Source organism: Ambystoma mexicanum, chromosome 2q (genome assembly GCF_040938575.1).
Source record: "Ambystoma mexicanum isolate Mex_15411 chromosome 2q, UKY_AmexF1_1, whole genome shotgun sequence".
Taxonomy (NCBI): domain Eukaryota; kingdom Metazoa; phylum Chordata; class Amphibia; order Caudata; family Ambystomatidae; genus Ambystoma; species Ambystoma mexicanum.
In genome coordinates this window covers 621,278,255-621,302,998 of record NC_090924.1, presented here as the reverse complement: position 1 = coordinate 621,302,998, position 24,744 = coordinate 621,278,255, and the positions used below count along the sequence as shown (strand labels likewise).

Here is a 24,744-nt window from a genome sequence, read left to right as displayed (position 1 = left end):
CCTTGATGGTCCAAAATCCTAAATTAAAGTGGACTGTAAGTATTCATATGAAGCGTGGAAAATCATAGCATACCTTGCCTTGTTTTGTTCCATCCCAATCTCTAAACCATCCTATCCTTACCTTAAGAACTTGTAATATTGTCACAACCATTCTTGAAACCCTGTCTTTGATTCTTTGCGCTAGTGATAACTTCTTTAAATAATTGTGTCTTGTGAAATCCTAAACCCTCAATCCTCCTTCGGCTAATCGGATTGGGTCCACCAGGGTGGGCACGGAGGTGCTGTGGTTGGTTCCGCGGATCAACTCTAGAGCTTACTGTGTTTCAATCTGGTAAACTAGCCTGAAGGCCCTAGTGTAGGGCATAACTATCCTTGTAAAAGTAGATTTCTGTTTTCTTGTTTGCGCCTTTATTTTTCAAAAACGCCTCTCATTCAACATTGCATAACTCACTTAATTTAATAGCTAGAGACTTCATTTGAACTCTGGATCATACTTAAGACCTATATCCACATCCCACCCTAAAAACCTCAGTGTATTTCACCCATTTTTCTTAAAAACCATTTGGTTAATTTTAGCCGGGAATCTGCAAAGTTTTACACGTGTGATTTTTGTTTTAAATTATTTTCAGGAATCAAAGTGTTTACTTTTGCCCAAACTGTAGCCCATGCTTGTTGGCATCTTGTCACTTTCGCTCCTATAGAAATTTGTATTGATTTAAGGATTTTTGCACACATTCATTGTTTTACACAGCCATTTTCGAATGTCATTTTAAAAAGTGCAAGATTACTGTTCTTTATTCCTGACTACCTGCTGCTTCCTTATATCCAACTAGAATTGCTTATTTGTGGGTTGAGGAATATTACCGGCGGAAATCCTAACTTACTTGCTATTCTTCCAAACAAGCCAAAAGTGTTCTTTCTCTGGTGTTTTCCTTGTGTGTGCTAAATAGTGAATTTAAGTGCCTTACATACCTTTTTATTTGTTATTTTCACCACATTGGTGATTGCTGCTCCCTATTCAAAAGTATATGATTTGAATTTTAAATTAATTAATTTACCAACCAGCCTGAGTCCTGGTCCATTGTTACCTGGGGGTATTTTGAGAAGGGATGTTATATGAGTGGTACATCACTCAGAATATTGAACCTATAGACATAATAAAATAAGTATTTCATTTGTGCGCTGCATACTAGGCTGAGACCAGGTTGTATCGCCTGATTGAAATACTTAACATGAGAAACCCATGTCCTCTGTTCAGGTAGTGAGATATGCTGTTGGATGGAACCTTACTATAAGAGAGGAACTTATGCATTTAAAAAGTCTTCTTCTTCAAGAGCTGCCAGTCCCAACGGCTTAAACTTCATACTTCAATCTGAAATGCAGCTCTGAACTAGGATTCTTTTGTTGCTGTTTAGTAACATATTGAGAAAGTTGCATCTACCCGCCTCTTGGAAATCAACGATTATTGTTCTGATTTAGCAGCAGGGTGGATCCGATTAATTACTGCCCGATTGCCCTTCTTGATGCGGATGCTAAAATCTTTGCTCACTTGGTGTTGGAGGGAACTGGAAGCTTGGGTTAGGGAAAAGAATATTCTTTCCAAACTGCAGACCGTTTTTAGGCAAGGTCTTTCCACATCACTCAGGCTTGGTAATGTCAATCGCATCGAGTAACTCATGGAGGAAAATTGTCTGATACTGTCCAGGGCCTGTTTAGATTTATCCAAGACATTCGATACTGTAAACTGGGAATGGTTATGGATGAATCTGTCTGGATTTGTGGGGCCTGCCGAAACCTCTGCTGGAGCTACTGATAACCATGCATGAGGGCACGGATTTCAGGTTAAGGTTAAACTTCAAGGGTGACCTATCATGCCCTATATATGCTGATAGATGGGTCAGGCAGGGATGCATTCTTGCTCCCTTCCTGTTGAACCTCTACTTGGCGGATCTGGCAAATTATCTAGCCGACTTGTCCATGCAAGCCTGAAAATCGGCACGCAGTCCATTCATTGTATTGCGTACACCGATATAGTGCTTTTAGATTATGCGCCAATAGGAATAAATTAAATGCCTTTGGCAGGTATGCACATATCAAGGATTTAATGGTAAATCCTGCTAAATCAAATATAGTAATCTTTACAAGAACTCAAAAGCATGCTCCAAGTTTTAAGTGGCACTTAGTCAGTGCCCATAGCGAAAGAAATTACCTATTTGGGTCTCAAGCGTTCCAGCCAATATTTAAACCACCTGAAAACAGATATTGAGATCCAGTGGGCTCCTTTGCCAGCACAGATGAAGTTATATTACACATACTACAGGTTCTCTGATTTTTTTTTTTTTAAAAGGCAATTAGATATTACCCTATGGGCTGGAGACGCATGCTCACTCGCAAATATTAAATTGGTCTAAATTAAAAGGTAAGATTTGAAAAAGGTCCTAAATCTCCCCCAGAGTCTTTAAATGACAAGCCTTTTTTATGAGCTCGGTCTCCAGTTCTTGAAGGCATGTATGGATTGGAGGATAGTCTGTTTAGAGAAATAATAGATCCACCATTGGTTTCTGTTCGAGAACACTAGCAACGAATTAAAGAGGCTCCTGTCCAATGTTGGGTCAGCTGGATGTCTACGTGGGTAAACTTCTTTGAATTGTAATTGCATGTTTGATGATTTGAGACCCAAATAGAGTAAAGGCAGCTTTGAGGTGGTTTGACTGGATTGAAACCAGAACGTAAATGCGAAACTGTCATGAACTACAGAACACGCCCCTTTTGGACTTCCTGGTTCTTGTCTCAACGGGGCTTACACTCCCTTGTACTTCCAACATGGCCGTCCACTGTGAAACACCTTCCTCGCTCTATACCTTGGACGTAGCGTGTTCTATTAATAGACCACGCCTCCCGCTGCTCCGTGCGTCTCAATGCTTTTGCGAAGTAGCGACCAGACGTGTGCTCCATAGCTCGCGGTATTGTTTTCCTTGCTTCTTCCAGCCAATCCCATTCCTAGTCCCTTTCCTTCCTTCCTTTCTTGATTCCTGGACTCGTGTGCTAGTAGTGCACTCTGTAAATTTCCCGGATTCCTGGATCCTTGCATCCCGGAACTTTGAACGCACGCTGGAGTCGGAAGAGACTCATGCAGCCTTATTCAAGACTCGATCCGTCCGCAAGAAGGCATCGATCAAGAAATACAGCAAGGATCGAACTCAGGTGAGAAGGGGGGGGGGGGGGAACTCCTTGACAGAAACCTTGTACTATCTAAATCCATGTCCATTTGTGATAAACCGTGGGGTTATTTACCTAGGTACTTGATTCAATTTCCAGACGCCATGTTGAGAACAGAATTTTTAAGATTCCGACTGAACCTGGTTTGCACTGGTGAAATACAGGCATTGCACCTCATTTCTGCTCATTGTGTAATGGTCGGGAAGTGCAAACTAAAACACATATTGACCTGTATGTTCAGCAACAATGGCACTATGCCTTTCTGTCCAGATTCGTGAATGATAGTTTGGTTGTCTTCAGTTTTTTTTCTGGGTTAGGCTCTCGGCTATACAGGTAATGAAAATCCTGCACATTTGGGGCTTTATAGAGAAAGAAATCTGAATCTTTATTTTTATGATGTTTTCTTTTTAACAAATTCCATAAAATGTTATGTATGATTTGGATTTGATTTGTTATGAAAAGTCTAATGTTTTGACTATATCATAATAAAATGTTAATTATCTATGTACATGTTTTCAAGCACATGTTGAATTTTAAAAATTCATTTCTTTTCTATAAATATATAAATTTAGACTAGTAATCATTTACCCATGTATGAAAATCTTAAAATATTTCTTAATACATGGTTAATTGTTTTTAAGCCCTTCTCATGTCCTTTAGAAAATAGTGAAAATAATTAGGGTTCAACATGTCTTACGATTTCTACAATTTTTTTTGTAACTGCATGTATAAACGGGGCAATTCTAAGCAGTACTTTTTTTAGCTTTATTGCTATTAAAAGGAACTAAACATATTTGTGAAGTATTACATCTTTATAATAAACATATTCCTAAGGACATTTTCTGATAACTGACGAGCACCTTAGTAAAATAGTTGGGGAATAACCATAGCGATAGGGAACGTTAAGCCTTTATTCTTTAATAAATATATGGTGGAAATGACCTCATAGTGTCTGTGTGCTTCTTCTGACCCGCTACAGCATCAAGAAATATTGTTTGCTTGATTATGTGCATGAAATGTCCCAGAAGGGGCTTCGAAGTGTATATATTTTTGTCATTGTTGACACACTTCTAAATGAGTAGTCGGGAAACCGCCTCTTACTGTTGCAGGCGCCTTCAAACTGTTATCCTGTGCCAAGTGGCTGACCAGCGCCAAGATTCAGGGTACACAATTCCCTTTAATAGCAATTGATTAAACTACTGGAGCAATGTATGTTCTTTAGACTAATAGGAAGGCCGGCTGACATCTGTAAATGGCCCACAGCTACACCACTGTATATTCACAAAGCTGCTTTCTTTTCGTTTCAAAGGTCACCAATGTGGATGATGATGGCAAGAAGCGGTGTCCAGGCATAATGCTCCTTACAGATGCTGATCTCGTCTTCCACCTGAAGAGAGGTGGCTTTGTAAAATGGCCCTACTATTCTCTAATTCGCTATGGTTATAATTCAAATGTCTTCTCTTTCATTTGTGGAGCAAGGTGTCAGACTGGCGAAGGTTTGTATGTTGATGGATCTGTGCCCTTAGTAATATCTGCTGTATTGACAAATTGATGATTTTTCCAACGTGCTGCACAAGTGTTTGCTTTTCCTTGAGAAATTGATCATAAAGCACAATAATTATTCTTTTTTTAAAAAAAATACTTTGTTGTTGATGCAACATTAAAAATAAACACAAGGTGGACACAAGGTGTCCAACCCACCATGAACATAATACAATGTATATCTGCAATGCATATTGCATATAATTTGCCTACTATTCCATATCGCATTCTTAAATGACCGCAGTGATCAAGTATTGTACATATGGAGCCCACACCTCCGGCGGCTGTGCATGAAGCAGCAAAGTTCAAATACATGCAATCTCCATGTCCTGACAGTATGCCACACCCCTGCACACTGAGGGTGAGCCTCCCCTCCCACCCCCAGGCCATGTTCTGTGACCCGGCACCAACCATTGCAGTCCTACAAGATGCTTCATCCCCCTCGGCACAGACCTTGTGCATCCCAGGAGCATGAGCACAGGATCCGGCTCCAATTGTTCCCCAATAACCAAAGAGACTTTCTCCGGAACCCGTGCCAAAAAAAGGGAAACCTGCATGCACTCCCAGCAAGATGAAGAAACCCTGCCGGAGCAACCCCACACCTGACACATGAGCCTGGGGTAGAAGAAAAATTCCTGTGGAGCGTGGCCGGGGTATGACAGACCTGATTTAGGAAATTTAAGTGTATTGGCTTGAAGTTGGATTTTAATGACGTGCTATGGGGTTGACCTAGCACATATGTCAAATCATCATCCATTATATACCTGCCCAAAGGCCCTTTCCCAACACTGTCTTGGCGCCGCCTCCCACGGTATATCTGCCATGAGACTACTATATATTCATGAAACCAGGCGGCCCTCTCCTCGAGATTGAATCACCCCCTTTAATTATGCCCACATGGGAGGTTGTTTGGGAAATGAGTAGAGTAGTGCATTGAGCTTGTACTGTACTCAGAAGTACAAGACAATATCCAAAGCTGTGTCTCACCTGCCCCCCTCTTGCCTGCTTTAAAGACAGAAACTCATCAATAAAGTCCCCGAAGGTGACAATGCCCAGCTTTTACACTCACCGAAGATGGGCTCGCTCTCCTGTTATGGCAAGCCCTGCCAAATACTGTACAGGGAGAAGGGGTGAGTATAATGTGCCTACAACCATCTCGTCCGCAACCAACTTCCAGAACGCAGAAGTTATCTTGATAACGTTCAGGGAGCCAGGCGATTACCCTCCCTCCCCCCAACCCTGAGGACCATGGAACGAACAGGTCTGGGGTGGCAAGCGCACTCTCCACCTGCACAGGAGGTCGAACAAAGTGGGTGGCATACCAATGTGTCAAACTGTTCTCAGTGTGGTATACGCCACCCTCACTGGCTGCCCCACCCAGAGCAAATCAAGAATGAGCCCTCGTAATCGTAAGAAAAAGCCACCAGATAGAAACAGGGGGACATTGTAAAAAATTGTGCTCCCCAAATTCCTATGTCTTTTCCTCAATCAAGATTCGTCCCAGCAGCGTAAGCCTCCACCATCGCCTCTTGGAGAGACCTAACCAGCTGCCCATAATTATCCTGAAAGAACTCTTTGTGACTGCACAACACCTCCACCCCAGGAACCAGACCCCAGAATACTCCCACTTGAGGCCGAACTCGTCCTCAAACTCATCTCTTCTGTTACTATAGTTGATCCTCAAACCGGAGAACCTCCAAATGTTAGCACATCCTGCAGCACTGGGCCCAGATCCACACCGGGTCGCTGATGAAGAGGGCCACATCTGCTGCTTACAAGGAGATAATGAACCTATGCAGCCCCAGTCTCAACACCGCTGAAGGTGCCTCTCTCTCTCGCTCGCTCGCTCGCGCTCTCTCTCTCTCAGAATTGCTGTCAGTGGCTCCATCGCTAGAGCAAAGAGGAGAGGGAAAAGCAGGCAACTTTGCTGTGTTCCCTCCCCATATCGAAATTTCGGATCTCGCGCGTCCCACCACAATCATCGGCATCGGGTTAACATACAGGTGAGGCACCAGAGCTAAAAGAGCGCCAACTCCGAGTTTTTGAAGTGCTGCGATGGCCATTCAAATGAGTCCAATGCCTTTTCTGCATCTAAAAAAACTGTGTAAGCCTATGACTCTGGTTCGAGTCCTGCCAAGACCCCCAAACAAATGGCACAACCCATGTGTTGTGTTCCTCCCGGGGGAAAAACTCTGCCTGATCCGCCAGCACCAGGCCAGGCATCAAACAAAGCAGCCCATTATCGAGCACCTTAGCCAGGATCTTGTTGGCCACGTTTACTCAAGGGATTGGCCAGTATGATGCGCAGTCCTCTGCCAGCTTCCTCTTCTTATGTAGAAGGATGATATTCACCTCATGTAGCGGGGGGGGATGCGTCCCGAGGCAAGCAACTCCGCATACAACTGCAACAGGATGGGGGTGAGGATGGGGCATATGCCTTTTATAAAATTCTCCCAACAAGCCGTCGCGCTCCAGGGACCTAGATCCCGGTAGTTCCCTAATCACTGCCATGACCAACTCCAGAGAGATCTGTTTAAGAGCCTTGCCTAGTTGGGGTTCCACATCCTCTAAATATCACTACAGGCTCTCTTAGTCCTGCGAGTATCTGAACCCATGCAGGCACCTAATAGAAAGCATGAAATTCAGCCACAATATCTTCCTACAGATACGGGGGGGCTACGCTGGGGTTGCCTAGTTCACTCCACCTGCGGAGGTGTTCTATCAACCGCCAACAGCCAAGCTAGCAATGCCCCCGGCTTCTGCCCCTCCCCATACTGATGCACCTGAGGGCCCCTGCTCAGAAATCAGATCTCCCGGTCAGCATTCGTCCTGAACCCATCAAGCTCCCTCCGGAGCTCTGCCAGGATCTTGGGATCCGCTGTGGATGCATATTCGCTCTCCAGCTGCTTTAACTGCGCCTTGACTGCCGCAAGGTCTCCTCTGATTTGCCAGAGGATCCCATTTTCCTTGGCCATGCACACCCCTCTCATGTAGCAATGAAAACACTCCCAGTGTACACATTGCGAGGAGAGGCAGCCCCCATTTTGTTCAAAGAAGGTCTTGATCTAGTCGTGCATTTCCTGCCAGAACACTTAACCTGCAGCGCAGCGTATTTAAAGTGCCAACAGTGGGCTCCCTGCCCAACAAGCACTCGAGAATCACAGGCGAGTGGTCCGACAAGGTCTGGCAGAGAATCCAGCAATCGCACCACGTGAAACCCCCAGCATGGGACACCAAAATGCTGTCAAGCCTAGAGCTGGTTACATGAACCCAGGAATGGAAGGTGTAATCGCGTGTATCCCTGTGCTACCTCTGCCAACCATCCACAAGATTGTGTCTCTTGCATATTTCCTGCAGTTGTAGATTCGCCTTAGACAGGCGGGCCCATCACTGTGTTCAGATCCCCACCCCACACTATGGTGGCATCCTGATGCCCAGCCAGCTGAACAATCGCCCAATAAAAGGCTTTACCATTGTCAACATTTGGCCCGTATGTGTTCACCAGTGCCTCATTCACTCCCGCCAAGACACTGCAAACCAACAGGGCCCTCCCCTTGTCATCCCTCGCCACTGAAACCAGGTAAAACGTAACATAACTCCCTTACCTACCAGGATAGCCCCTGTGTAGGGTGAATGAGATGAAAAGTACCGGTGGCAGCCCCAGTGTGATCTCCATCTTATTTCCCGAAGAGGGGGCAAGGTGGGTCTCCTGAAGAAAAGCTACCTCCACCGGGTGTCTACTGAGATGCTGTGCTACCTTCCTGACTTAGGTGGGGCGACTGTGTTTGTATTTTTTTTTTTTTTTTTTTTTAATGTCCCCCACCTAATGTTCGAGGTGCCTACCGCAATGGCCATCCTCGCACATCGACACTGGTGTGGCGGGACCCAACCTCCCCACCCCCCAAACCACTTGTACAGCCTCTGCTGATCATTACCAGCCAGTCTCTCCAGACAAATGCATCAGTACAAACCCCCCACCCCCAATTGTGCTATTCCCCCCCCATTCATCATGCCCCTCCAGCCCCCCATCCAGCACTGCTTCCAACCCACCACGGGCAACCAGCCCCAAAGACCCACCCAACTACAAAACATAAACAATTCTGCACTTTGGGCGCTAGTGCCCATCCAGGCATGTCAGCTCAGCCACTCGCGGCTAGCCAGAACACATTTTCAAGGCAGACCAAACCACCAGATGGAAATGCCTGTGTCTTATAGTTAGCTATTAGGCCCGAATTCCTGGCCCCATTCTGGGGTCTCATGTTGTTTGGGTGATGTAGTCTGCCGATCTCATCCAGGAAGTAGGTTGCCGCTTTCGGGGGCATGAAGAATTGTTTTTCCATCATGCTGAATACAAAGCTACACGGCGACCAAAATGGAATATGGGATGTTCGTCTCCAAGACAATGTTTAACCCCTGTGAAGGAGCTCCTCTGTGCCTGTTCTGCCGCCGAAAACTCAGGGAAACCTGAAATGTATTGCCATTGTATTGAAGTTCCCCCTTCTGCCTAGCCAAGTGAAGAATAGAGTCCCGGTCCCTATAGTTGAAAAGGTAGCCAATGATGGGACAGGGGGCCGCACCCAGTATTGGCCGCGCTAGCTGATCTGGTGAGCCCGCTCAACCACCAACCAGGGGGAAAAGCTCTGTCCCTCCAAAGACTTCCCTGGATAGAGCGCCAAACTCCATCTTGATCTGCAGGGGACCAGGCTGATATTGTTCCTGCAGGCCCTGCCCTCCAAATCCTCATTCCTGGCGGTCACCGACTTCAGCTGCACCTCCAGGGCTGTGAGCGATGCCTACCCATCCTCCAGACCACATACCATGTGCTCCACCTCGTCCAGGCAGTCGCTGTGCTTGTCCAGCCGTTGCTGTAGCATATTCACCTTGGAGAGCAAGTCCAGCCCACCAATGCCCACCTTAATGTCCAGCAGTATCTCCCTGATATCCAACCTCTGGTGCTGGGCCAGCCCCTCCAGACTGAGTCCGGGGGTGGAGGGGTCCTGGAGGAAGGGCCCCTCCCCTCAAATGTGGACTTCCTCTGCAGCTTGTCTGTTTTCCCCATGGTGGAACCACCAGGCCCAGGTCACCTCCTATCAAGGGGACCAGCAAGGGAAAGAACAAACGATGGGTTCAAGAAGGCTGGTAGAAAAAGGCGATCGGTGGCAGGCTCAAGCTTCTCTCTCCTTCATCCCCACCGCTCAATAGTCAAATCTCCAGCCTCGCAGGATCATGCCACCACACAGGGCCTCACAGCACCTCATCGCCCGGCCCTGCAGTCCACCAAATCTGTTCCACCAGGGGCGATCCTTTGAAAGGCAGTCCGTGCACCAAATCAGGGGGACACTGCTCCACCTAGCTCAAGCAGGTGCAACCACACAGTCCAGGACTCCTGCCTCCTCCCCTCCCCACCGCCAAAATCCAGCCACTCCTGGACCGCTCCAGCCAGGCCTCCCTCCCGCTAACTATGGTCGGTACCCACAGCACCCCAGCAGGAACCATTGCCAGAAGAATGCCACCAGGTGGGCCAGTGCTCCAGGCCTTGCAGTGTGCAGCAGGCCGCCATGCGTCACCAGCACAAGTCAGTCTGGGGGTAGTGCATGGGCTCACTGCACACTGCCAATGCCGTTGGCGTGCTCCAACTGCCTCCGCCTTCGGGATGCCGTTGCTCCACACTGGTGCTGGCCCTGAGAAGCCATGCACAGCTGTGCCCCACCAGGGGTCTCCTTGCTGACCTCTGCTCTCGTCCAGCCCGCAGCCTGGCTCCCACAACTCAGGCCGTCTGCCCCCGATGGCACAGGGGTGGGGGGCGCAGAGTGCTTTCTGCCACTCAGCCCGGCACCAACACATATTTTGGTGCCAAACGGGCCAGTCTCCAATCCTGATCTCCCACAGAAAGGCCCAGCACTGCAGCGGCCACCTCGCTCCAGGAGCACCACCAAGGTGGTCGCACTGGCCCTGCCAGGTAGTAAAGGCACACCGTTCTGGCGTGTCACTTTCCACACTCCAAATTCACTGGCAAAACGCACCGGGCTGCCTTCTAAGCTGCTATTTGACAGGATTTTAAGGAGCCGACTTGTGGAGCTTAACGAGTCTGCCATTCCGGGGCCGAGTCTGCCATTGCTGGACGAGCTCTCTAGCGCCCCCCTTTCCCCCACAATCATTACCAATCACCATGTTGACATACTCTATGTGCAGGGAATGACCCACAAGGTACTGCTTCTTGCCAGTGTGTGCACCATTATGTACTCTTGAAGGGCCAGCCTTCAAAATCAGACTAATTTTAGGCCAATGTAGAAACCTGCAGCTTATTGCCAAATGATCAGAAAAGGAGTCGGTCAGCAAAGGCTGGGCAGAAATCAATCAGGAAACCAGCATTGAAAGCATGTCCTAAAATAGTATCCCCTCAACACACTCGGGGTTTTAATACAGTTTTTTACATCATGAGCTTCATACAGAAAAGTCAGTATAATGCATTTAGTCTGCTATGTTAATAGGGGACCTCCTAAAGGTACATACAGGGGAGACATGGCTTTACAGGAACAATCAAGGTCGATGCAGCACTGCTTGGCCCACCCCCCGTGATAATAATACTACCTCTTTTGCAGAAGATGTCCATTACAACTAGCAGCACAAAACCAGGCCCGGCCTTCGCGTGACTGGAATTCCGGTTCTCAGGCTGCCAAATCAGACATAATGGGGTGGGGGCCTGAATAAAGGTGGGCGTACCTGCACCTTGACTGTAGCTTAGGTCATTCTCCTGCAGACTTTATATATTTTTAAACTTTTTTAAAGTGTATTTTGATTAATCCAGCAATTACTTACCATCATACTTACGAGTCATATTCGACATCCATCTTGATCTGATAACCGTTTAAACACCCACCCCGCCCTCCCCCAGGTGAACCTCTGCCTATGCCGGTCTCTGTTCGAGCCTAGTCTTCTGCCCATCATGTTGGACTCATCGCGTCCCCTGGTTGCATCGGGACCAGCGTCGTTTAGATTAATTTAATGTTGGAAGATGTATGTCTGCGGTGCTGCTTTTCGCATTGTATGTGCCACAGATTTCGCGCTCTAAATCGTGCATCTGAAACACATCCAATAGCCAATCGCTTCCATTAGGCGCCTCTTTGCTTTTCCATTTAATGGAACACCTGTGTCTGACTAGTAGCAGTGCCAATCAAACACATGTGCTGTTAAACCTCTGGGCAGCCACATAGAAGCCCAGTCTGGTTCCTGATGATTAAGAGGGCGCCTCTACGTTCAACATGTCACCTGGGCCATTTCAGACCTCTTGCCAGTATTTTACTCACTGCTGTAAATGTTCAAGATGTGTGCCTCCCAACATCTGGGACAGTTATCGCTCTTCGCTGCATCCCTTTTTGTGTAGTCTGTGGGGCGTGTGCTATGCATAATGCAAATATTTATTCTGTAACATCATATTTTTGTGTAACATATCTCTGAGTCGGGGGTGGGGGGCAGGGGTGCTGATCTATGTTGCTAGTCAACCTGCATATCTCGTACCATTGCTCTGTTGTGAGTTCAACCTACAGGTCCTGGCCCTGGGCCATTCTACTAAAGACGTTGTGTGTATTTGCTGGCTTGCAGTTTTTGATATTGCCCTGCAACCTATTGCCCTCAGTTGATAGTAAATGCACCCTTTCATTCGTCTCTTGGAAAGTCGAACTAGCACTTCCTTATCGTGGTACAAAGCCTGTGGTATTGCCACATAGTATTTGACTTATCTTCCCTGGGACTTTTACTCAATTGCTTTGAACCCAGCGCCCAGTAGCTGCTCCCGCTTCATGATATCGTTTCTCTTCCGGAATTTCCAAACCTCGGTTTCGGCTGTCGGAGTGATTGGAACTGGGGAGGGAAAAGGCTATGATCTCGGACTTCTTTCCCATACCACCATGTGCGCTCCGAGTTAACCCCCCTCGGGTCTTTAATGGCTGCATTTGTAACCATTGTGTTCAGGGCTACAGGCTTGTTGTATGTTACATCGCAAAATGTGCCTGTGCTACCCAGAAGTGCTCTTTAAGGTTCGGAATAGCTAGTTTGAACCCCATCCACCCTCCTCACCCGCCCCCCCCCAACCCTCGCACGTATTAGTCAATGTCTTCCGCTGTATTTAATGGTATTTTGCCCACCCATACGAGTCTGGCCAAGAGTTCATCCAGTTCCTTAAATTCTTAGTGACAGGGCCGAGAATACGTACAAAAAAGAAATGTAGGTGGCAGCAGCATTTTTGTGATTCTGCCTGCCATGGAGAGCCGCAGTATGACCCATCTTGGTATCTCTTTTAAATGTATTCCAGCAGTAGTTTATAGTTGAGCATATATAGCACCCTCTGGTTGGCTGCAATTCCGACCCCCTGATATTTTACTCCCTCTGTCACCCATCTGCAGCTCAGGGTGTTTACATCAGGAGGTCTTTCCTGTTTAGTGGATATTGTGACAAATCCAGAGATGTCATCACTTCTCCCCGAGGGCGAGCCCCTTCCCATAAGGTCTGGGTGGCGAGGCCGCTACTCTATAGTCCCCCTGGGGGTGGTACTCAGCGGGAGGATCTCATACGGGGACAAAGGAGAACCTCTTGGGAGAGCTCGGTATGCCAACCTTCCAGACACACATACACACACACGCCCTATACACCTTCATATCCCATAGAACCTAACGCCATATCCAATACATGTCTGTAAACACAAAAACGTAATGACTACCGAGACGAGGAAGAGCAGTGGCTACCTAAGGGAGACCTACTTAACAAGAACTGGGACAGCGAGGAGGAGGTGTGGAACAAGGAAGAGCAATGCTGAGAACTTGAATGAAGAGTCATCTATATAAGAAGAAACCAAAACCTGGAAGTGAACTTTTATCCCCGGTCCGGAAGAAGGGAGTCCTTCTTCTGAGTTTAGTTTAGTGTGAGAGACGGGAGTAGTGCGTTTGACACAGGGCAGTGGACTTTAAAAAAACACACAAAAAACATGTTTATGGTACAATACGTTACAGAAGCTATATTTTAATAATTTTATTAAAAAAAGGAAAACATTAAGAAAAAAGAAGGAAACACATCTTCATTAAAAAACGTAGAATTAAAAAAACAACTATTTCATTTGTTCTACAGGAAACGCCTACAATAATTCTACTTCATCTTTAAAAGGAGAAATAAAAAAGTGAAATATATTATAATTACAATCTAATCTTTAAGAAGCACCAGGAGGAAAGAAAAAGTACAAATCATTTCCTTCCATAATACGAAGTAAAGTAAATGGAGGCATATCAGAAAGAAGCGACTCTTCTTAATGCATTGGACGTTCCCACATATTTGTTGTAACATTTCCTCCCCTTCACTCTCAACTGGCTTCAATTTTGTAAAAATAACCATTAAAAATCTCACTACCGCAAGTACTAAGGACAGCTGTGTTCCATTCATCAATCAATTCCAGGGGTCAGTTGTTTACTCTGGAAGTACAATTGACAAAGGGACCAAAGTGCTTTATTCTAATGACTACAATTGCCTCGTATTACATTTCAACATGAAAGAGTTTCTGTGCATCCTACAGTGCATAGTCTGTGTTCTTCAACGTGGACCCATAACCTCCAATGTTGGCAGGCAGATTAGCCCAAATTTCATAAACCAGGGTCTTTGTATCTGGGATGGAAATATTATTAGATATAATTTAGTATTAGGCATGGTAATGTTCCAAAGGGATCTATTACTATATAAGTTCAGTCTTAATAAATCTTCACTGTTGACAATTTTGGCCAACCTTACAAACTTTTTTTTTTCCTTTCACAATCCAAAGCGAAACATCTTCATTTGCCTCTGTTATTTCCATAAATCTCTTTAAAATGTTTGGAATTCAGAGGATACAAGTTGGCGCGCACTCTCAATATTTCACCCAAAATGAAGCCTAAACTAGGCTTTCCAAACTCGGCACCTTCTGAAATGGTGATAATTTTTTGATGTACTGTGACCACCATGATTGTAGCCCAAGCTCTAATCTTATGGTGCCGATTGGTATAGATTTGGGCAAGCCAAGGACATGTCTCCATACAAGGCCTTCAATGATGTCAAAATGTGTTAATCTTTTAAATGGAATCCACTCTGTCCCATCATTAATACCTTCCCTCGATAGAATTCAACTAAGGGAGGTAGAGAAAAAGCACACAACCTGTGCTTAATGGATTTCATCAAGGAAATGCACGCCCCTATCTTATCCTTCATTCTGCTCTTTTGTCAGGGCATTTTTTTACTGAGAAAGTTGGTCCTAAGTAACACAATAAATCAACCAACTTGTACCGAAATATGTGGGGGCATCCATCTTGTCCCCATCAATCTTGTCCCCATCAATGCACTACAAGTCCAATCCCCAATGTTATCCTATGGGAGTGAGTGAGTCTGGTGCCACAAGCGCCAAGTCTGACTCCAAGTGGGTGTTTGGAGGGATGGAGAGGCCCTTGAGGGCCATGTAGGTGATCTTGGCCTGGTTCCAGCCTGACATCTTGGAGGGCTGGGGACATGAGGGGCAGGAATCATGACAGACGGATGCCGTACGTGTCTTGCACCCCTCCACCCCATCAAGCTTAACGGTGCTAACCTGATATTCATGAGCTCATGTGAAACCACTCAAAGTACCTATGGGATCCAATTATAGACCTAAAGGGCACCTATATGTTAACACAGACCTCTGAGGCACTTTAGGAGCTTCCAGGGGTTCTAGAAGGCTGATGGACCCTTCCCCATCAATGCAGTAATGCCAAATGTTAAGTTGTTGGAACTCCACATACCTGTGTGTGGGTGATGGAAGCTGCTAAGAAGTGGGCTTGTCCAGCTGCTACACTATATGCCCCCCAGTGGGTGGATGAGGGATCTCACAGGTCTGCTCTTCCTGCCGCCACCCCCTCCGCCCCCCGGACCGCACCCACAGTCAAATCTGCAAGATTACAATGCCCAGAAAGCCCTGCAAGAGAAGTATAAATGCAGAACCATGACTTCACCTTTGCCTCAGAGTGCCTGTGCTCGCCAGTATTCTTTTACCAATTGCTGGAACATGAGGGAAGAGAGCTTGCAGAGCGCCAAGACGTGAGGAGGGAAGCCGGATACATTTTAAGCAATTACTGGCATGAAAGAAGCTCCAGCGACCCGATCACATTACAGACGCGGTCTTCAGCTGCACTGAGTGGCTGCATAATGAATGGGTCTGACTATGCCTGTGGGTTATTCTGCAATGAAACACAATCCACTGGACCACCATGGACGTAAGGGGGCACACTAGGGGAAGGTAGGGCTTGGGGTTTCTTTTAGGTTTAGGACTGTGTTTTGTGACAATTCGCCATATATCGTCACTTCTATTCCATGGGAAGCCCTTTCCCATGAGGCTAGGGAGGTGCGGCTGCTGCCCAATAGCCACCTAGAGGTCGTTTAATGCAGGAGGACTTCTTGGGAAGATTTGGAGTCCACACTGGACCCGAAGAGGGCTCTGCCTAGGACGCCGGTGAGTGGCTGAGGGCACCCGTGATGGGTACTGTGTCAGCAGAACCGAGCCCAGCGTAAAGCAGGTGAGGCAGTGGAATGACTTCCAGGAGGCGATGGCCGCTTAACAGTGCTGAGACTGCAAGGAGCCACAACATGTATCACCGCCACAGAAGCAGTAATGGAGCAGACTGCTGCAGGAATGAGACAGAGACCAGTGCCGTGCAAGCAAATCCCAGAAGGTAACGGGAAGCACGGGTGAACCGATGGGGATGTGGGGGGCGGGGGGAGTAGAGAGGTCTCCACTTCATGCTGAGGCAAGGTTAAGGCCTCATAGAGGGCCACCAAGGACCAGGGATCCTAAACGAGGCATAGAGTGCATCAGAGGAAATCTTTTATCATACCAGTGGCAGAGATGAGACCACTGATCCTCAGAGAAGGATCTGGGACCCCAACAGATGAGCCCAGATCAAACCCAAGTTGAAAAGAGAACTCTCAAACACCAGGGGAAGGGAGTCGCCCCCCCCCCCTGGCTGTCTTGTGAACTATATCAGAGAGTGCAGACCACTACCAGGAGAAGGGAGTCCTTCTCCTGGACCAGAAAGTTGACTGTGCAAGGTGTTGGAACTACAAACCAGGGGAAGGGAGTCATTCACCCCGGCATCCGTTTACACAAGGGCATTGTGGGAACACCACCCCTATAACAGGAGAAGGAAGTTCTTCTCCTGGAGAAGAAACAATCTGTTGGATTATATTATTCTTTAGTTGTAGTGTAAGGGATAGAAGTAGGTTGTGACATAGGATGGTGGACTTCTGATTTCAACAGACATTCCAACAGATCCTTTAGTATTCGTTTGAGGCATGGAAACCCCTCTTAGAGATGGGGATGGTCGTTGTATTGTCACTATAAGTTTCTATAGCGACCAATATCCCACCTTTGTGTCAGCGTCCTTCAACACCCTTACAGTTTGGACCCCTCTTCTCATCCCCTCCCACGGAGCTAGAGTGGGGTAGTTAATCCCCTTTGATAAGGTCAAGGACTTCATCTTGTCGCAGTTTGACAATATGGTGTTTTTCCTGTTGCTCAAACATTGTTTCCCAGTCTACCTAGAGGTTCTGCGTTTTCCTCATAGTCGCTAGTGTAAAACTGTTTTTTTTAGAATGCCCTTCTTACGTGTAATCCTTGTTAGACAATGTTAGCCAGACAGGCTAAATTATCTATGTTGGACCATACATTTTAAGTCTTGTTCTCTAAACTCCTTTTGATTTGCTGTTTGAGTACTCTCATTTCCTCTCCTGTCCACTCCTAAGCAGGCTACTCAACCCTCCCCTCACCTGAAGATCTAGATATTCCTCTGTATCTAACCGAGAACACAACCCTGGTCGCTCTGGGTGTGTTTGGAAATGGTGTATCTGGCACTCCTTGTGTCTTGGCTATGACCAGGTGTACCAGATTCATTGGTATTTCCCAGGACTTATCTGGGCAGCAGAGGGAGTGTCAAGGCTGGGAGTTTCTCCATTCCATTAAATGGATTTGCCTGTGAACTTTAGCTACTGATTCAGAAAAGTGATGGGGTTTGTCCATAACTAATCTGACAGTATCAGTATTTATTTCCATTTATATGAAGTTAAGACATTCAAAAAAGCAATAGGATCCCTGTACGCGTACCTTTTAACCTTTATGGGGGATGCTACCTTCCTAACCCAAAAGATTTAATGCAGTATTAGTTTACTAGCTACAGGGTTTCCCTACTGTCCAAGCTTGCCCATCTCTGTGGAGAACTAAAGGCTGCAGCTTTCTTTCACTCTTTCTAGGGGACCTAAACCGTGATAACCTGATCTTATTGTCGTACCCTTCCTCTATTGTCTTTGTAGTGTTATTGTCACTCTTCCCTCCACCTCTCCCCTTCTCTACTTTTCTGCTGTCTTCTAGTCTAATCCCTCCTCCCCCTCTCGCACAGAAATACAGCAAAATTGGCACCATTCTCTCAATCCCTATAATATTCCTTCACTCGCTCGAAACATGCCAGTACTCCCCTTCAACTCCTCCACCTGATGAACACTCCTCTCTGGTCCCTTGGTCTTCCTTCACCTCCTTTGACCTCTCATGAATGCCCCTCGCTCAAGACGGTCTCCTGGCTTTATTATAGGCATTCTCATCCAGTCTAGAAAGTTCCTTAAACTCCCGGTGCACGCTCTTGGGGTAGACACAGATTTGCCCTGTGAAACAGCAGACCAAACTCCTATCTCCTCCCCCTGTGCAAATCCATCTTCCCTCGGAGTTATCACAAGGGTGTTTAGTCTTGACTTCTTTTCAGCCTCCATTTTCTTCCATGCTGGCCATTGAGTTTAGTTGTTCTCTGCTCCCCTTCTGTACCAAGTAAGTCACTGACCAAAGGGAATTGGGGAGTGTGTTCCCTGGTCACTGCTGTTGTGTAGTACCTCTGCTGGCTTTAACTCTGCCACTCCACTGTTCCCCAGTAGTAGGTCAGAGGACCATGTGGCATGAGTTTGGGTTTCATTTCTCTTCAGAGAGGAGAGGATGGAGGTGTGCAAAGCCCATTTTCATCAGGGCAACCCTTTCTCTGGTATTTGTTTTTGAGTCTTGGACCTCCTGTGGTGGTTGTTGTTCTCTGGAAGGTGCTTCTCCCTGGGGTTCACTAGTCATTCCCATGTCTGGTGCATGCACATAGCTGTAGTATGTGTCTTGCAACAATATACCAGGTGTATCTGCACCCCATTGCTTTGGGGTAAAAGCTGAAAGCTTAAAATAGAGACCTGCCAGGATAGAGGCCGATGGGCGTCGGGACAGTAAGAGGCACCGGCGCACATGCAAGGCTACACACACTGTGGGGGTCAGGAATGTTCGTCCCTCCAATTCCCTTACACCAGCTCGAGGGCAGGGGTGTGGGGGATAGGTCTGGCCCTGGCATTGCCCTGATGGGCTTCCTACACCAGGTTGAGGGGTGGGTCTGGGGGCGTCCCCTGGGCCCTTCTGTGGCAGAACTCGTTGATTTTAATTAATCTTATCTTAGTATGGTAATATTATTCATGTGTTTACATTGCTCCTAGCTGCTCCTTAGTCAGACTGGCCTGTCTTTCTAGATTAAAGCTTTAGTTCTTCACAGTGATTCCCTTGTTTAGTAACTACTTTAGTAAGGAATTGTTTTTCTTGCTGACCAGCATGTTTTGAATTCTCTGTTTTTGTTTACAACAAACCAACTAGCATTCAGGAAACTCCTCAAATCATGGCTCTTCACAGCGTAACCACAACAGCGACGCACTAGAATGCCCACCCCATTAAAATAACGAAAATAACACCAACCTCAGCCCCTCTCAAATGGATAAACACTGAACCCAAAGAACCGACCACACGACAGACCATAAGATATCATGGGAAATGGCCACAAAAGGAGGCCTCCAGCAGAGACTGATCACATACTCAGACGAAAGCCCTAAATGATTCGCCCACTCCCCCCGGACGTACCCTATCCAAACCGGCAGACACATTTAGATAGAAAGTTTGAGAGGAGTCCGCCTCACCAGCCCAGCAACCAAGTAGGAGAATAGACACCCAACCACATTAATCAATCCATCGGCATTAGAACACTTACAGAGCTGACTAGAATAGAACGGTGAGGAGCAATCATAACACTTACAAAGCGCGTTAGAACAGCACAGTGAGCGCCCCACACAAACCAAAACCCTGCCAGGCGTAGCCCATTTGCCCACCCCGATGAAATTGGGAGGATTGGCGAGTGCCACACTTGGACAGATTTCTGAACTTCTGTTAACCTTCATACAACCGACTAACAAAAAACTCAGCATTTCTGCAGACTTATCTCACTCAGTATCTCGCACAACAACCCGCACGCACTTCACAACACCGCAACACATAAGCAACACCAACAGCACACGAGGACTGACATGGATCCAATGCTCGCACCGAAGCTCAGCACCCGGTGTAAACCGAGTTGAAACTGCCAACAGAACACCACTCCTCACTATCCTACTCCCGCTTCACCTACTAACCCATCCCACCTTCTCATTTGCAGATCCGCCAGAGCGCCTGGGGACCAACTCCATTGGTGACTGTGCGCGGTACAAATACCTTTAACATTTAACATAACCTTTTCTGATTTCTCTCTCAATGTCGCATTATCTTCTCTTCTCACTGGTTCTTGTGAAGGTGCCTTACTCTGATCTCCTTGTTCTTGAGTCAATTAAAAGGCAAGTTGGTGTATTTATTGGATGTCGGTATCTTTTTCTCTTGGGCTAGCTGAGTTTGATTTTTATATTTTTTTGTAAATGGTTACGTCTGCTTGCATAGCCACATCCTTAATGTGAGTTTTGCAGCTGATTCTTGGCTTTGTTTGATTTGCATTTGTATAGTCTAGCACTTTTATCAATGGTCTAATGTAATTTGCCATACCCTTTAAATCATCATGTCTCTGTAAACACGGACTAGGAGTGTCATTAAAATTCTGTTTCTCTTTGTAAGCATTGTTTGGCTTTGCTGCACACTTTCAATTAATCCTTTACTGCCTCAAATAGATTGTTTTTTGTATTTCAGCCTGGTTATCCAAGACCACTTTAATCTTGCTGATAACTACCTTGATGAATGCATTTTAATAATATTTGTGTTGTGTACATGCAAGTTTCCCTTTTATCTAGTCTGTCTTCACCAACTTCAGGTGGAAAGAGATCAGCTGAAAGGCTCACACGCATAATTGTTTCGTCTGCAATGACTGATCCTAAAAAGGTGCTCATACCTTCTCAATGATTTCCCTCCATTTTTTCTTTCCATGACTCGAGAACTTGTGCCACAACATTGCATATGTAGAAAATACCTAGTCTGTGCATGATCCTTGCCCATTTTCAAATCAACTACTTCCAAGACATTGTTAGACTAGATACGTGATAAAATCATAATCGATAACTACTGATAAATAATCAATAATCAAATCTACATGAATGATATATTTTCAGTTCCAAAATCAATATTTTATAAAACTATAATTCTGCAAAAATACAACACTTTTCTAAATGTACTGCTCTGCCTCATTTAAAAAAAACAGTGTCCTGTGTGGGATTTTTCAGCAGAGATCATCTTATTCAGGACAACAATGCAACCTCAAATATCTATGGTCTTGTGTACAATCTGTTCCAAAATGCATTTCTCTGTTGAAATCAGTGACCTGAATCCTGCATTGCATGACCCTCCATGTGTGTAATGACTTCTATATGTGCAATATTATCTTGTATTTGTTTTGTGGCTAAATATCCAAGATCCAACAGCCACCACCATGACCATCCCACCCCACCATCTGGAGCAAGAAACGGGCTTTTTTATCATTGGAATAATCTGTTTAATTAAAATAATTCAAGAAATTAAAGGTGGCTCCCTAACTTTCAATGCTGGGGATGTCGCCTACAATATTCTGCATAAATATGGCTGCTTTGTCTAGAGAAAAGAAAACGCAACCTGCTTGTTGGCTCACATTCACAATGCACACAAACCTCCATACATATAAAGGCAACTATGAATTACTATTCTAGGCAAAAGAAGCACACTCTCCACCTGCATCACTCCAAGCCCTCACATCGAAGGCAACTGAAACCATGAAAGACCACGCAGCACTCATTTAAAATAGTTGCCCCTGAATCCCTGGAAAAATACCTCACCATCTTGGCTTCCATGCTCACTCCATCCAATGTCAACATCCTTCTTAACCGGCTCAACTGCACTCAGAGGCTGACAACACCCTTGCTCCATTGAAACTGCAAACCACACACACACACACACACACATCGGAGTAGTTGCAAGCACTCACTAACAGTAAATAGCCATTCACAAACCAGAAAAGAGCTGGAGAAAAACCTAAACTGCAAGAATATCTCACCACCTTGAAAAGCCTCTGCTTAGCCCGCAGGATGCTAATCACCTCAGCCAAAGCACATTTCTATGCCTCAATAGCAGAAGCCTCCAATAATATCAGAGCCCTCTTCAAGGTAGTCAAACTCTGCACTGCATCTGCATATGTCTGTGGATTTGGGCACTGCAGGAGATGATGCAATCAAGCTGATCATCACAGACACAATCCTCAAAGCGCATTGCCACATTGATGAACATGTGCTCCCCATTGACCCCCTTACTATGCCACCACACCATGACCAATGATGGTCAGAATTGAAGACCTTGTCACTGGAAGAACCAGGACATCCTTGCGACACTCAAAACCACTTCCTCTGAGGATAACCTCATCCCAGCACTCCATCCTGCAGAACACCAAAGGAAAGGCTCTCAATCCTCCACATGATCAATTCCTCTCATGCAAGGTATCTTCCCGGATGCTTTGAAAACTAGCTATATCCTACCCCTACTTAAGAAGCCCACAAAATACTCCGATCTAGCAAACAACTGCACCATCACCCAATGTCGCTTAATTTGCAAGATCTGCAGACTGTCCTGCTCCAGCTTCACAAAGGTTTTCCAACACAACTTACGTCAAGAATACCAGTCTGGCTTCTGACAAGCTGCAACAGCAAGACCGCCTCCATCCAGATTGTGGCACTGCTTATGGACAAGTACGACCCAGGCCTCCTGGTCTTGCTTGATCTCTGCTGCATTGGACAATGTACACCACATAGTGCTAATCCACACCCTGTCTTCCTGCAGGGGATTCAATTCTACAGTCCTTCAGTGGTTTGGCTCCTACCTCACCAACAGATAACAGCTGATCCAGATGGGCACATGCAGATCCGAAATATGCCTGATGACCTGTTAAACCCAGAAGCCTCCTCCATATCCTCTGTCATGTTCAACTTCTAAATGGAACCACTAGGTGCACTCTCGACCCAATGCAGTGTCCGAATTCAACAGCATGCTGATGACACACCGCTATACCTGATGGTGAACTACCTGGTTGACATTCACCAAATGAAATACTGCCTCTCACCATTCAAGCCTGGATGTTGAGTACCTAACTGAAACTTAGCCTCAACAAAACTGAGTACATCTTCTTTAAAAGGAGTGAAGGAGGCGGGTCTGTGCCACCAAATTCATCAAAGTTCAAAACTGGCTGACACAGATGCATCTCGACTCAACTCGCCAAGTGCAAAGTCCCGCGGCTTGACCATTGATTGCGGCCTCTCCTTTAAAGTGTGCACAAGAAATAAAGTGCATGTTACTAGCTCTTACTCCTGCTCCAAATCAAACCCTTCATCCTTACCTCTCAGATCTGTCGTCCAGTCCCTTGAGCTCTCCTACTTGTACAGAGGCAATGCCCTCCTTGCAGGTTTGCCAACCACTACTCTGGCCCCCCTGAAAGCTGACTTGCAAGCAGAACAACACCTCCACGCAGGATTGAAGAAATTCGAGCACATCCACCACGCTCCCATCAAGGAATGTCACTGGTTGCCCTTCAAAGCTCACATCACCTTCAAGACAGAATGCATCACCTACGTAGCTCTACAGTCCAAAATGCCAACATACTTGGGTGAAAAGATCACCATCTCAGGAGCTCAATGCAACACCAGGAGAGAGCCAGACTAGAATCCAAGAAGTACAAGAAGACCCGGAAACTTCTCCTGCTATACTCCCATGCTCTGCAAATACCTTCCTGCGTACATCATACTGGTTACCTCCCTTTTATGACCGGAGTACTCCCTCTGGTTTCCATGGAACACTTCAACAAATGAGGACCTTAGATCGAGCTGATCCTTGTGCCACTTCTTTTTATAGTACAGCACTTCATTGCTATCTTGTCTGGTTTGTGTTAAATATCAGCGCTACAGACATTGGTTATTTCATTCAAGAGCTAAATTCCTTCTTTCTTAAAATGCAAAAATTCATAATTTTCTTTAAGACCCTCAACGAGTGTTCGCAACATATTGGATTAACATATCATTTTTTTATTTTAGCACTGATTCAATACAAAAATGTTGGTCATGATCTGTGGCACTCTATTGGTTTCTAGCTTGAATATAAAAATGGTTTGTGGGGCTGATTTGGTTATCATTTATTGTAAATGTTTCAGTTCATGAATTCTTTCTTTTTAGAGTGATGGGACCATAATGTCAAACTCCTCAATTTTCTCTAGAAATCATGTCCATCATCCACAGCCTAGTTCAATATTTTCATTAAGCTATAGATTTAAAATACTTTATTGACAATTGTAGACCCCAATCGCAAAGGCTGGGCATTCCACATTTTAATTTGGGATGGCAAAGGCCTCCAGCGATGCCAAGTTGTTGGAGAAACACTTAAGGTGAAACTGTTAAGGGTTTCAATGTTAATGATCAATTGCAGAAGACATATCTCTTCTGCTAAATTCCCCCCCCTTTGTGATCTAGCTTATAAACCGGGTTCCCCAAAATAATATTCATTACAATCTGAGATTTAATTAATTCTTGGAACATTTGTTTGAATACTTTGACATGTTTCTACTCAGTTCTGGTGTGTCTTTCAAAGACGAGACAGGTGGGAACCTCAACCAGTTCTAGGCAAAT

At 45.9% G+C, this 24,744-nt stretch overlaps 1 protein-coding gene across 3 annotated transcripts in view; it reads left to right on the top strand.

Moving 5' to 3' along the window:
* The window catches only part of LOC138569637 (fibroblast growth factor receptor substrate 2-like), a 385,144-nt gene that overhangs the window by 187,155 nt on the left and 173,245 nt on the right, over window positions 1-24,744 (top strand). For 2 of the 3 annotated variants that reach the window (XM_069647779.1, XM_069647782.1), the window contains exon 3: window positions 4,529-4,715. In XM_069647779.1, coding sequence (XP_069503880.1) covers window positions 4,529-4,715 — 187 coding nt within the window. The remainder of the gene's footprint in view (window positions 1-4,528; window positions 4,716-24,744) is intronic. The other variant, XM_069647780.1, reaches the window with a different exon arrangement.